The 14,786-nt window shown below is 54.3% G+C and overlaps 1 protein-coding gene across 3 annotated transcripts in view; it reads left to right on the top strand.

The window, feature by feature from the left end:
• Positions 1-2,966, top strand: part of DHX35 (DEAH-box helicase 35) — a 66,530-nt gene extending 63,564 nt beyond the window's left edge. For all 3 annotated transcript variants that reach the window (XM_043602380.1, XM_043602379.1, XM_043602378.1), the window contains one exon: positions 1,740-2,966. In XM_043602380.1, coding sequence (XP_043458315.1) covers positions 1,740-1,784 — 45 coding nt within the window. In that variant the 3' untranslated portion in view covers positions 1,785-2,966. The remainder of the gene's footprint in view (positions 1-1,739) is intronic.
• The last annotated feature ends 11,820 nt before the right edge of the window (positions 2,967-14,786 follow it).

Genomic DNA, 14,786 nt, shown 5'->3' with positions numbered 1-14,786 from the left:
CTCCAGATGCCTGTGGTCCACTCATCAGTCCGTTCAGATCACTGCCTGCGATCGGAGTATCTTTAGAGATGCCTGGGCCTCTACAGGTCATCCGGTGCCACACCTTCACTGTACAGGCAAAGGCCCTGAAACCCCCCAAGAACCTCGGTCCCTTCTTACCCAGACGGTTCAGAGGTCCTTCTGTATGAACTTGCCTGGAATGAACGGACTTCTCCAGGAGCCCCGCAGGTCCCAGTGGCTGCCCATGTGTGGTGGATGCTCCTTTGTGGAGCACAGCGCCCTGCACCCCCCCCCGCCACCTGTGATCCCCGGCTCTGTTCCTGGCACCTGTGGTGACTTTCCATCGCTGTTGTCTTCAGAGTGTCACTCTCACCCTGTGTAGGGGCCTGAAATGGTCCAGAGTCGGCTGTGTTCATACTCAGCATTCTTGTCGGAAAAGAGCACCAAAAATGGTCCCACAGGCGTGATGACGTCATCCTCACCCCCAAGCTAAGGGCTGTGAGCGTCTCACGTTAGTTGGAGGGGTCACACCGGGTAAAGTGCGAGGAGGAGAGAAATGATTCCCAGCTGGAGGCAGCAGGGTGACCCGTTCAGAGATTCGCCTTCTTGTCCTTAAATTGTATGTCCTGATTCTCAGAGATGCCCTTGGGATCTAGGAAGAACCCTAACCAGGGCCTTTGCAAGAGCCCGTATGGGTCCTTTCTCCAGCTTACGCGGTTAGGAGGAGACTTCTTGTGACTCCCTTAGACTTGTGTCCCACTCCGTCAACTGGTGCATCGTGCTCGGTGGTGTGTGGCGTCTTTTGCACCCCACGCTCTTCCAGGGCCTGCAACTCCCCTTCAGCAGTGGCGCGGCCGCCTCCGCCCACGTGGGTGTGCGGCCATCGGGTGCTGGGCGTGAGCGTGCTGGGGACTGGTGGTCCGATTGGGAGTTGCTCGTGTGAAGGTCCCTTGGCTGCTTGTTTGTGACTGTCGAGGGGGTAACCAGGGATACCTCAGATGGTAAATAGAGGTCCTTTATCAAAAGCGTATGTTTACATACTCTGCCTTAAACGCATATTTCACAGTTTCCGGCACTTCTGACTTTACTTTAGAACATCAAGTCTGATGGAAACCCTAAATCTATCATCCGAAGCCCATGATGATGTCGTACATCGTACGTTGTACTGGTGGGGAGCAACGTTTCTGAAAGGAAGAAAAGGTGTCCTTTTCCTGTGTGCCTTCCCTGCACGCACACTTGCAAGGGGGTGCACGGGGGTCAGTGCCCCGAGCACACGCACTTGCACACGGAGATGCTTGGTGAAATGATGGATCTCCTTGTTCCTGAGGGGAGGAGGAATGGTTCCTCCATTTCCTGGTTCCTTGACCATTTGCAAGAAATTCCTGGAAACGTGAAGTGACCTGCAGCCTGAGCCCAGTCCCCTGAGCACGGAAGGTGTGGCTGCAGTGCTGTCCCAGGGGCTGGGGCAGAGGGGGAGCGTGTTCCATCGACACCTTCCCGCAGAGCCCTCGGTGAGCAGGCTCGGCCGTGGCGGGCTGGGCCTCGGGCTGCTGTGCCTTCCCAAAGCCGGTCCATCGCCTTTGTCCGTCACTTGGGCTTTTCCCCTCCAGACTGTTGCCCGAGGGGCATGGCGTCTGCTGAGAAGGTGTGAGCCAGAGGGTGGCTTTGGTTGTGTATGTGGGCGTTGTGAAGTCCGGTCTCTGAGCACCCCTAACTCTGGTGTTTCTTTTCTCTTGCAGCACCTGTCCCTGAAAGCCAAAAGGGCCAAGGTCCAGGACCAGTGAGCAGAGCTCAGCCGCAGGGGCCTCGGTGCCCTCTCCTCCACACTGTGGTCCCCCAGCCCTGGGTAGTGAGCAGGCCCCGGCTCACATGGAATCTTCCGCTGTCCTGCAGTGGGCCGCAGCCCATCCGTTAGCTCCTTCCTTCCCGCTGCCCTCCACGTTTGCGTTCCTTGCTGGGATCCCGGGGGAGTCTGTGCATGAGCAGGCATCCCGCTGTGCCGCACCCAGGCCGAGTCGGGGTGGGAGGGCCGTGCTCTCTGCTCACTCAGCACCCTCGCTGACCCAGCATGCCATTTCCAGCAGGCACAGAGTTCTGGCCCAGCTTCCTGGGGAACCAGGAGGAAAGCTAGCCACCACAGGCAGAAGTGCTGTGCAGGGTGGATGAGGGTTGCTGGGCTGGCTTCGCTTTCCCTGGCGGGGCCACGGCTGTGCTGACCAACGAAGTCTGCTGCCAGGTGTGACAAGCATGCGTCTACAAAGGGAGGAGACCGCACTGCAGTTTCTGCTGGAGTCACTGAGGCGCGTGTCTGGAAGGCACAGGGGCTCCCCAGGTGAGCAGCTTCTGTTCTCCCTCTGTGCCGTGTCCCTGTCTGTATGTGCAGGAGATGCACCAGGCTTGGTGATCGGCAGGCGGGACTCGTGCGCACTGTCCTTTGTTAGCAGAGAAGATTTCTCTCTCTCACAAGTGGGCTTAGCTTTCTGTCTGCGTACAACACCACGTCCTGATGCCATCAGCTGAGCACCGGTGAGCTCGTCAGCTCAAACCCCGTCGGGAACCCTCTGTCGCAGAAATTCACAACCGTTTAGAGGCTCTAAGCTTCTGTAGCTCAGGAATACAACTTGTATATTTGGTTTTTGTTTGCTTGGGTTCTGTGAGAACACCGGGGCAGTCCCTCCAGCAGGCCCTGGTCTCGGTGCTGCCCCGGGGCTTCTTTGCCGTGATGACGTTTGCGTTTCAGCACATGCCGATGCAGGTGTTTTTCCCCTTACTGTTTCAATGACCTTTATTTTAAAAACATGTAGCTTGAAAATTTATTTTTGTACCGATCTTAGTTTGGATGTGCCACTTTTGGCACCAAATATGTATGTCATTTTTATTTCCATTTTGTAAACATGTAAATAATAGTGATAACTTGTTAATAACAGTAAACCTTTCTACCTAAAGTAAACATGTTCCCTCCCGCCCATGGTACTCGTGGTCTGTATTTTAACGTGGTCCAGTGAATTCTGAGAGAGGGGCTGACATTCGCTAAGACACCTGATGATCTGGTGCACAGTAGCCTTTGAGGCCCCGTGGACACGGGAAGCCTCATAAAACGAGGTCGATGCAGCCATGTGCCCTCAGGAGCTCATTAGAGCAAACCATGAGATGTTGTTTAAATAAAGCGTGAAAGAGGTGCTAATTTTTGCCAGTTTCTGATTGGGATCATTCCGTAGAAAGGTCAGTAAGGTCTGAATTTAGGACCAGGGCTGATCGCAATAAACCGCTGTGTGAGGCGGGAGGAAGAAAAGGCACCAGATCCGAACCCTCTGGGGTGAGGCTGGGGATCCAGAATGGGAGAGTGAATAGGTGGTGGGGGTGGGGCAGTGCACAGACTGGTTGGAGCACGGCGTCACTGGCCACCTCTCCCTGGGTGTCACTGGCTCCGGACACATCTGCCCCTGTACCTCCGCCTCTCAGGGCAGCCCTCAGCAGGGCGGCTGTTACAGGCGGAGAGGGATCGTCATTGTCCGGGGCACAGCCACAAAGGCCCGACCTGGCTGAAGGCCCCCTTCCTGTGTATGAACAAGAATGTAGCCTGTCTGTCAGCCACGTCCCTGCCTGAAGGAGAAAGTGGGGACTGTGGCCCTCGTGGCCGCATTGCCTGGCACCCCAAGACTGTCCCCGTGTAGTTTCACGACAGCCAGTTCCCTGGGGCTCATCAGAGGTTTTCAGGTGTTTTTAGTGACGTTTCTACGGCACTGAGTGTCTTCCTTTGAAGGCAGGTGCTCAGGTGAGAGGGTGGAGGGGAGTTTGTGCTGGAAGCATCATAGAGGCGGTGGTGTCCTGTACCCCCGAGATGGAGTTTTCTTTGCTGGTGGCTCTTTTCCTGTCGCCGGTCTCCCCGAGGGTGCCGTCACAGGAGCCCTGGCCCAGCGCCGCTCACCCAGTCCATCAGCACAGCCTGGGCACGTGGGCTGTGTGCTGTTGACAAGCGACTGGGCCGGTGGGCGGGCGAGAGCTACCCCGTGGGAGGGACCGCAGAGGCCAAGGTGGCACTTAGAGGCCAGGGCAGCACCCAGAAGAGGCTTCCCCACGACGAGACCCTTTCCTTGTGAACGTAGATCGTGCTCGTGTCCCGCCCTGTCTGTGCTGTCCCAGCTGAACGTTTCACTTCGACTGTGAACTTGGTGGATGCAGGGCCCCAGCTCCGTGCTCGTCTACTGTTGTCCGACGTCGGGGCAGCCTGTGACCGGCGCTGCTTGCTCTCGGTGGCCCCGGGTGCTGCCATTCAGTCGGGGCCCCCTCGGGCCTTCTGCCCTGTTCTCAGCTGCGCTTTGCGGGCCCCAGTGCCGATGCGCTGGCTGGTCCTTCGGGGGGTCACGTGGTGCCAGCCCCACACTTTTACCAGCTGCCCTTCCAGAATGAGGGGCATGGAGTAATGAGCATTCTGAAAAGCTGAAGTGAGTCTGTAAGACACCTTTTAGTCTTTTTTTTTCTTTTCTTTTTCGGTGCTACACGTTCCTTTTAGAGAATGATGGCGACAATTACATGGTAGTTTGAAAGTCTGTTCCTTGGAAAAGTAAAATCCCAACAGCCTTACATCAGTCTCCCCGTTCAAAACGAATTCAAAACAAACACGAAAACTGATTGATGAAATCCGCAAGGCAGGGACCCCTTGGATTGTGGGCCAAGCAGATTTGGGGCCCTATGGTGACATCAGCACTGGGCAGCGCAGCCCTGGGAGAGCGACCTTCCTGGCGAGCAGCTGACTCTCCGGTGAACCTTGGGAGCCGCTGGGAGGTTCCCTTGTCTTGATGTAATTGGAAGGATTCGAATTAGCGGGACTCGGCCCCCACATCCCTTACCTCATCTTTAGATAAGATCAGATATTTTCCACTCTCATGACTCACCTGGAATCTTCCTCAGGCTTCTAACTCGTGCTGAAACAGGATGGTGGAACTCTGCATTTCAGTTTAATCCTTCTGTCTTCGAAACTGGAAATAGCCAATCAAATCATTTTCCACACCGCTGGCCACTTCGGATAAGTAGCTGGACCCTGCATGGCAGGGCTCCTAAAGACGGTCCTCAAGGTCATTGCTCCCTCTGGCAAGCCAAGATGACGTTCCACTGTCTCTGGCGGATCACGGAGGTGCTACCTTGTGCTCTTGGGTGGTATTGAGCTTGTTCCAACAGGCCGTCTCCCCGCTCACAGCAGAGATCCCAGTGTGGCACCTGCCCCCGGCCCTGGGGCATACGCGGCCTCAGCCTCCGCCTGGGTTCTGCTGAAGGCAGTGAGCCAGCCAAGGAGGCCGGGAGGTTCGCAAGGGAGCCAGTGTGGTGGTGCCCAAGACTTGTCTGTTAACCGTGGCCCTGAATCCGGAGGTCCAGGCTGGGCTCTTCGCTGGCCCCAGACTCGGGACAAACAGTTACGTGATCCAAAAGGAGCGCAGGCTCCCTGCCTCCGGCCCTCACCCCTGGACCCCAGGAGCCCTGAGGGCAGGATTGGCTGATCAGGGCTTACCTGTCTCCCCTCAACTGGTTTATTTTAGCCTTTTCTTTCCGTCCTGCTTGCTTTCGGTTCTGTTCTGTTGTTACTGTGTTTACTCTTAGCACCTGTTGCTTGACTTCCACTGGGGCAGATGCTTTGTCCCTTTAGTCTTTACCTCTCTGACTTCTGCATTGTTTCCCTTTTTACCATGAAACTTGAAAGTGAATATGGATGTGTGGGATTTGCTTCATTTGTCTACTTTTTTTAAGAAGTATTTTTACCTTGGGGCGCCTGGGTGGCTCAGTCGGTTAAGCGTCCGACTTCGGCTCAGGTCATGATCTCGCGGTTTGTGAACTCGAGCCCCATGTCGGGCTCTGTGCCGACAGCTCAGAGCCTGGAGCCTCCTTTGGATTCCGTGTCTCCCTCTTTGCCCCTTCCCCGCTCGCACTCTGTCTGTGTCTCTCAAAAAATGAATAAACATTAAAAAAAAAAAAGAAGAAAAAAGGTATTTTTACCTTAGCCTATATTCTAACTTTTTAAAAAAGTTTTTAATGTTTATTTTTGAGAGACAGCATGAGCTGAAGTCCGATTCTCAACCAGCTGAGCCACGCAGGCGTCCCTAACTTCTTGATCTTGTTTTTATACTTTATTTATTTGTTTCTAACTTTTATTTTGTACTTTTAGGTACAAAAAGAAATCTCATTTAGTTAGGTTTTTGTTTTTGTTCTGTAAACATTCCCTAACATTATTTTCATTTTAATATTACCAGTTATTTTTTTTAAACACTCATTTAAATATTTAAATGGGGCTGGAGCCCACGAACTGCGAGATCATGACCTGAGACCCTTAACCGACGGAGCCGCCCAGGCGCCCCTGTTACTAGTTATTTTTAATGTTTGTTTTGAGAGAGAGATAGAGCACAAGCAGGGGAGCAGCAGAGAGAGAGAGAGAGAGGGAGAATTCCAAGCAGGTGCCATGCTCAGCACAGAGCCTCACGCTGGGCTCAAACTCACGGGCGGAAACTCACGATCATGACCTGAGCTGAAACCAAGAGTCAGACGCTCAACCAACTGAGCCGCCCAAGCGCCCCTTAATATTACTATTTTTTAAAGTCACCTGTACAATTTACTTTCCATTTCATTTCCCCTCCATTACCCGCCTTCTGCTATATCTTAGTCAGCTTCGTTTGTTTGCATGGTTGGCGACAGGCCTAACTGGTAGGTGTGGGAGCTGAGCGAAGAGGTTTGCAGTGGTTGAAATGGGCAAAGGATTCACTGCCAAGAATAGACAAGGAACTCCTACAAATCAACCATCAAAAGACAATAGAAAAAACAGAAAAATAGCATGGGCAAGGGGAACGAACAGTTGCGAAAAAACAGACCCTAGAGTCTACCCCGCCTATGGAGAGATGTTTCAATCGTCTAAACCAAAGCAACTATTAGCTCTTTGCACCTGTTGGATTAGTAAAAAGTGCAAAGGTGGGTAATGCCAAGCGTTGGCAGAGATGTGGGGACCCCAGTGGAATGTTGGTGTGGCCATGCTAGAGGGCACTGTGCCCCACAGTCCAGAAATTCCACGTCTGGGTAAACGTTCCCAACAAAATGATCACCTGGGCGCATAAGGAGGCACGCGGGAGGCTGCTTAACCCAATGGGAGTGTGGTAGGAGGGACCGTAGTAGTTGGGAGGGGATGAGTCACGTCCATCGGCAGGAGGACGTTTAGGGAAAAGTCTGGATGACACCGACTACAGAGTACTACAGAGCAGTCTCAAGGCACAGACAGCATACAACACGTGCCTCAAGAATAGCTGAGCGAGAAAGTAAGAAATAGACACGACAGTATCATTTACAGACGCTAAAAACAATGTGCAAAAGATACAATACAGCATTTGCAGAACGTACAGATGTGCATTGTAAGGGTTGCCTGTTGGAGGCGGGAGAAGGATGGGGGTGAGAGGAAATTGACACACAGGACAGGACGGAAGAAGGAGCCTCAGATGTTCAAGAGACTTGGCTCTTAGGGCATATATGCTTTCCCTATTCAGGGTTTTAGACAGGTTTACCTGTGGCCCAGACAGGCGGGGGTTACGTGAGGTTGATCTCGGTGAGCCTGGGGCTGGCCTGCCGGCTCACATCCCTGCAGGAGCCACTTCTGTCCCGGATGTGATGTTCTGATGAACACCATGGAAGGTCTTAATGCTTACATTCCTCATCACAGCGTGTTTCTGCTCAGACATCTGCTCTCATGATGCCTGTGTAGCTAATACTAACCCTCCCCCCCCCCCACCCCCCGCACGCGGAGCTCACTGGCAATCGAAAAACCAGCAACAGCCACAGGCCTTGTATGGCCACCGAGGGGTGAGAAGCATGCGGCCCCGTGGTCCCTTTCAGTAGCGGGGAACGAATTCGCTGGAAAAGCCCTCCCCAGACTTATGCACGGACAGACTGTGGCAGTGGATGGTAGCTTGTGTGATTTATCTGGGCAAAGGGCATCCGTATGTCTGAGACAGGAACCCGTAGAATGTATGACATCATTGTGAGGCCTTCCTGCTGGTCAGCATCCTTAAGATGGAATTTATGCCTTCAACCCCCGGGGCCTCTTGTCCCTCCACTGCAGCTCTTGTCCCTCCTTGCTCTCAGAGCTGGCCTCGATCATGATGAGGCTGACAAGAACAGGATATGCCATGGCTCTGAAGATCCCTTGACGATCCTTTATCATCCAAGCAGTGTGTAAACTTCAGCCGTGTTTGCTGCCCTGAGGTGTGGCTCCTCTCCCCTTGCCATCGGCTTGCTCGTCATTTAGGACCAGTTCAATTATCGCTGGCGTCTGGTTTTCCAAGAATTGCCTTGGAAGAGAAATCTGGGCCAGGTTAGAGAGGCAACATGCAAACTGGAAGAGGCCACTGGGGAACTTATTAAATTTAAGTCTTACTCTAAACTTTTTATTGCTTGGCGAAAGGGTGTTAGAAATCATCCTGGCCTGGGCTGCAGACTCAGAAGGAGGGCAGATTCTGGAACAGTTGCCTGTCCCAGCGGTGAGTGGGGTCATGGAAACCCAGCTTCTAGGGGAACGGGGAATGGAAAGGTTTCCCGTTCCGGGATTTATAAATCAAGGTCAGCTCTCCTGAACTGTGACGATGCCTGGCCCAGTTCTGAGTGGGTTCAGATGGGATAAAATTTTAAATTTGGTTTTTGCCAATTGATTAGTGCATCATTGCAGCCAGAATTGGGGTTAAAGGCTCTGCTTCCTGGTGACCTCTCCTGAGGGCTCTCCTGCCTCCTGTGCAGGTTGGGGGGGGGGGGTGGTCTGACAGCCATTGGGTGCGGGGATAACTCATGCTGGCCTCAAGGACACACACCAGTGAGCACCACTGGACGCCTCCCGAGCGATGGGGGTGAGAGCACTGAAACCTGAGTCAGGAGACCCGGATTTAAAGAGCAAAGGCCAGAAATCTTTATTAAAGTATAATTTACATTTGATGAATGCACTCATCTTAATTGGATAGTTCAATGAGTTTTGACAAATATACGCACCACAAATGACCACCTCCATCAAGTGTAGAACATTTCCATCCAAAACCCTTCCTCGTGACCCACAATCTTCTGTCGTCAGCTCCCTTCCCCAGCCCCCAGCTTAAGGCATTGCTATTCTGCATTCTATCACTATGAATTACTTTTTTTTCTTATTATTTATTTTGAGAGAGAGAGAGAACAGGGGAGGGGCAGAGAGAGAGGGAGGAAGAGAGAAATCCCGAGCAGTTTCCTCACTGTCAGCACAGACCCCTCCAGACTCCATACCACCAACTGTGAGATCATGACCTGAGCTGAAATCAAGAGTCAGACGTTTAACGGACTGCGGCACCCAGGGGGCCCCACTATTAATTACTTTTGCCTTTTCTAGAATTTCATATCAATGGAATCATTCGTGTCTGGAGAAGACCCGGGTTGAAGCCTCAGTCCCACAAAAAGATAACTACGGGGCCCTTGGCAGGATGGGGTTTCTGTCTTGAGCTCAGTTTCCTTACCTGTAAATTGATAACAGTAACTTACAACATTCACTCGCTCACATGCGCACTGGTGCCGAGGTAGTTCTGGGCTGGGGGCCACTGGATGATGGGGCTTCCGCTCTTTCAGTCCCACTGGATCCCTGCCCCATCCTGCCACACCTATCACAGCCTCCCACGATCTCAGGTCCTGCCCCCCCCAAAGGAGGATCATTTTATTTAAGTAAGAGGTACATGGGGTGGTGCAGTTGGTTAAGCATCCAACTCTTGATCTCAGCTCGGGCCGTGATGTCACAGTTTGTGAGTTCGAACCCCACATCGAGCATTGTGCTGACAATACGGAGTCTGCTTAGGATTCTCTCTCTCCTTCTCTCTGCCCCTCCCCTGCTTGTGTGCTATTTCTCTCTCTCTCTCTCTCTCTCTCTCTCTCTCTCTCTCTCTCTCTCTCAAAATAAATACATTTAAGAATAAATAAACGAGAGGTATGGGGACACCTCAGGAAGACTGGGATGAAGGGATGAGGCCCCCAGATGGGCAGGGGTGGCCAGGCATGAGTGGGGGAGAAGGATATGTCTGGAGGCATCTACAGAGGCCTGGACTGGGGCCTCCCTGGCCTTGGGGACACCGGGCCTTCCCTGGGAGAGTGAGCAAAGGCATGAGGGGCTTCAGGACATTCCAGGTGAGCGGTGGCTAGTGGAATCCCCCCCCCCCCCAGACCCTACATGATAAGACACACTCACATCTGACACACCCAGACAAACTTTGCGATCGGAGACCTGCACACACGCAGGCACACCTCTACATTCAAATACGGATTGATCATCTGCGTCCCAGGCTCCGGGAGATGCAGCCCCGAACACGGCCAAGCCCGTGCTTCCCTGAAGCTCACACTGAGAAACTAGGATCTCACGTTTAGGCTGCACTTCCTTAGCCAGGAGTATGGAAGGTCCTCAGTGTGGCCTTGAGTTCCATCTGGTAAAAATCCGTCTTGCGCCTCTGCTCAGCTTTGGAAGCCGCAGAATGGGGCTGCACCGCCCTCTGCTGGCCATATGGTGGTAGTGACTCAAGACTGGGCGGGCCGTTCCCGACAATGGGCTGCGGGAAAGGGGATGGTGCTTTTGGTCCCTTGCTTCTGGCACCCGGCAGAGCAACTATGGAGGGGGCAGGGGCAGTGAAGACCTCTTCCCCTGTGGCCTGAGCTCCTTGTTATTTCCTGCATTACCCACATCCCCCTGTGAGTACTGTAGCCAGGGCGCAGGGGTGCAAGGGCACTGGCTCGGGGGGGGGGGGGGGGGGGGTCCCAAACAGACCAGGTTCAGCCCCTCGCCGCTCACAAAGTCCAAAGGCCGAGAAATGAGTGGAGGTGAAACAAGAAAGGAATTTCGGTGAGGCCGACACCAGGAAGACGGTGCACTAATGTCTCAAAGACTGCAAAGTGCCGAAAATACTTCCAGGGACCTGCTGGACCCCTGTTTATTCTAATGGGGAAGCCATGCTTTGTGCGACAAGCATTTTGCCTGCAGGGTCTTAAGCACAGGAATGGGCACACTGCGACCGGGAATGATACAGTGTCAGGCACATAGCGGAGTAATGGTGGGATTGGAGATGGACCCGAGGAAAGGCAGGGACCCCGACGAGGATGAGGTGTCAGGAACACTGAGGAGGAGGCAGCTCGCCGGAGGCGCACTCCAGGGGCTTGCCTTGGCTCCCAGGGGAGCCGAGTCCTGGCGGAAGATGCCAGAGCGCAGCGTCCCGCGCGCCCACAGCGCAGGTAGAGGCGGTGCTGCGCACAGCAGCCGGCAGGGGGCGCTGGCGCCCTGCGTTTGCGCCGCCAGGACAAACCCACCTGGCCCTGGGTCCTGCGTGCGCGCTGGTGCCCAGAGCCGCCCAGACCCGTGTCCCTACCCGGCGCGCGCTCGCCACCCGGCCACCCGGCACGCTCCCCGCTGCCCTGGTCCCGGTGTGAGCGCCTGGGAATGGAGGACACCGCCCAGGACAGTCCCTTGCTCTGCCCACCCTGCTTAGGGCTGGACATGACCCACCAGATCCTTCAATCGCGACAACCTCCTGGAGGAAGGCATGAATCTTCCCAGTTTACAGGTCTGGCTTATGATAACAATGATCAACAACAGAAATCAAATTATACCAGCTAAGCTTTATGGAGTTCTGATTACTCACTTGGCTGGCCAGGCACCTTCAGAGTGGAGTCAGGGCAGGCAGGGGAGGGGTGTAAAGCCGGCCCCCAGGAAGTGGCCATCCTCATAGACCCCTGCTCTACCGCCAGGGTCCTTGCGGACCTGAGGACCTGGCAAGAGGAACAGATGTGCCAGAGTAAATCTGAAGGTCCGGGGGGATGTCCGAACCATCCAAGGCCCCCCTGTATCTGGATTTCTGTCCATTGCAACCATCTTTCCTGTGGCCTTGAGTGGCCAGAACGCCCGGGTCACCGCCCAGGAACAGGAGGCCTAGCACCTACTAGGAAGCAAAGGCCAAGGTCATGGTTCTCAGAGCTAAAGCCTGATCCCAGAGCTGTGTCCTTCTGTGCCAAGGCCATGTGGTTGAGGTCACGGCCATGGCTTGGCCTCACCCCAGTCCAGGCCCTGGGCTATTGGACACCAGCCAGCGAGCAGCCCCCTATGTGGGGGGAAAGTCCCCGGCAGAAGGTAGGGTGGCAACAGGGTTAAGTGCCTGGTTTTTGTAGCCGCGAGGCTTGGGTTCAAGTCCTGTGTCACCAACCTACCAGCTGTGGGCCTCGGGCAGGCTTCTTAACACTCCTGCCTCGATTTCCTCATCTTTAAAATGAAAATGAGAGTCATAGTACGCCGTATCTGTGTCAATCACGCTTTAGCCTGGCGCCTGCAAAATTCTTCAGACTAACCAATCCTGACCTGCTTACCTTGCCTTGCCCGTGCCTCCTGTGAAAACTACAACCGCGCCTCTGGGCCGGGCTCTCCCCCGGTGCCCGCCGCCTGTGGATCTGCTCTTCCCCCCACCAGGGCCCTGCCAGGTGTCCTCTGCCCACCCCCCTTGGGGACTGTCACAGGTTCTTCTTTCAAGGCCCTTGTCTTCGTCATCTTATCCCGCCTGATGCCGACAAAGTCCCAGGTACGTTTTAGAACAACGGCGTAGGACTGTTGCAGGAATTAAAAGACTTTCCTAAGCCGCTAAGCAAGAGGTACCTTTTATTATTGCATAATAATAAAGATGTGCTGTTTGTAGCAAGAGCGTCCCTCTGGGTGACTCGGAGGGTGAATGCGGCGCGAGGAGTGGCCAGTGGCGGGGGGGGGGGGGGGGGGGGGGGAGGGCGGCCAGGTGCTCACTTCCCTTGACAATGGCACTGAACGCCCAGGCCGCCAGTGAGTGCCGGGCGAGGAGGGCTCTAGAAGTCAGTAGAGGGAACGGCCCCCACCCCATTTGGCTGCAGGGACTAAATCCCCAGTCAGGGGCCCTGGCAACTCCCCCCACCCCAGAACCCTCTGCCCAAGTGGGGAAATCGCCCATCGATGGTTCCGTTTAATGCGAATTTACTGAGTCCTTTCAGTGACCAGGCACTGTGTGGTTAGCCTCTTCTATCAGCAACGCTCAAACATTTTAGTCTCAAGAGCTCCTCATACTCTTAAAAATTACCGGGGAGCTCTAAGAACTCTGGCTAGTAGGGGTCGAATGTGTCACTACGGAGTTAAAACTGAGAAGTTATAACCACATTTGCCTATTTGTTTAAGATGGCAATAATAAACGCATTACTTGTTAATGTGAATACTTTATGAGAAGTAACTACATTTCCTAACACAAAAAACTTAGGGAGAAGGCAGCGTGGTGGTGGTGTTTTACCGTTTTGCAAATCTCTATCGGGTCAAGCTTCACAGAAAACAGCTGGGCTTTCATAGCTGTGTCTGCATTCAGGTTTCTGAGACATCACATGCCATGTAGTCTCTGGAACCCTCCGTTGAGAGTTAAAAGAAATCTTTAATTGGGAGCAGAAAAAAAACACATAGCATCTTCGTATTATGAGCATAGGTTTCATGATAATGGGCACGCTAGAAGGGTCTCAGGGAACCACAGAGGTCCCCAGATCATACTTTGGAAACTGCTGCCTTATATACTCAGGGGTAGGTTCTAATATGTCACACAAATGATGGAACTGAGGCACAGGGGGTTGACGCAAGGTCACACAGCTGGGGTTCAAAGCCAGGCCGCCCGGAGAAGGGAAAGACCTTGACTTTGGTGTCTGTGGCCCTAGCGCTCAGCCCCGAGAGTCGAGAGTTGGGGCAGGGGCTGGACACAGACAAATGGAGACAGGCAGGATGAGCCAGCGGAAAGGGGAGCTGGGTCTGTAGTTGAGGGGAAGGGGGTTGGGAGGGGCCCGGAGGGATCAGTTAGTCACCAAGTGGTCTCGGTGACAGGGCTGGAGACGGCAGCTGGCCGCGGATGCAGCCTCGGGCTGGAAAAATCAATAGGTGATCAGCGGTCCAGGGGCACCGCTGTTCATCAGGTGCGTGGAGAGGCGGGGGTGGGGGTGGGGGGCCTGGAGGAAATATCACTGACCCCCGGCAGGATTGATCAAACAGCCAGACACCCAAGGCCAAACTCACTAATAAAGTGAGACGTTCAGCTCAGCCAGGCGACTGCTGGCTGAAGGTCTTAAAAAAACCGCTTAGCTGGGGAGTTCTTGCTAAACTGTCTTTGTTTCTTGAGGCCAGTGGGAGGGAGGACTGGCTGGGGGCAGGGTGGGGGGGAGGTGCGGCGTGGCCGGGCTGCTGTGGGGCCAGCGTTTTGCGGCTTGAGGCAGGGCCCGGACCGCAGACCCCGGGAGCCCGCGTGGCCCGTGTGCACGGGCATGTGCGGCCACTGCAACGCGCACCGTTTACACGCAGCTTGTGTGTGCACGCAGGTGCACGTGCTGCAGCCAGCACGGTAAGCACCTACCGTGCTCTCACGACACGCTCACACATGCCCGCACGGTCCACACAAGGGTGCCTTGCAAGTGCACACGCAGGTGCACGTGCTACAGACAGCACACACTCCGTTTGCATTTGACCGATGAGCACGTGTGCTTGTGGCTTAAACTCTTTCTTCTTTTTTTTTTTTTTTTTTTCTTTTTTTTTCAACGTTTATTTATTTTTGGGACAGAGAGAGACAGAGCATGAACGGGGGAGGGTCAGAGAGAGAGGGAGACACAGAATCGGAAACTGGCTCCAGGCTCTGAGCCATCAGCCCAGAGCCTGACGCGGGGCTCGAACTCCCGGACCGGGAGATCGTGACCTGGCTGAAGTCAGACGCCTAACCGACTGCGCCACCCAGGCGCCCCTC

The sequence above is a fragment of the Prionailurus bengalensis genome, chromosome A3 (assembly GCF_016509475.1).
Source record: "Prionailurus bengalensis isolate Pbe53 chromosome A3, Fcat_Pben_1.1_paternal_pri, whole genome shotgun sequence".
NCBI classification, from domain to species: Eukaryota; Metazoa; Chordata; class Mammalia; order Carnivora; family Felidae; genus Prionailurus; species Prionailurus bengalensis.
Note: the sequence above shows the minus strand (reverse complement) of the source record. Positions and strands in the feature narration are given on the sequence as shown.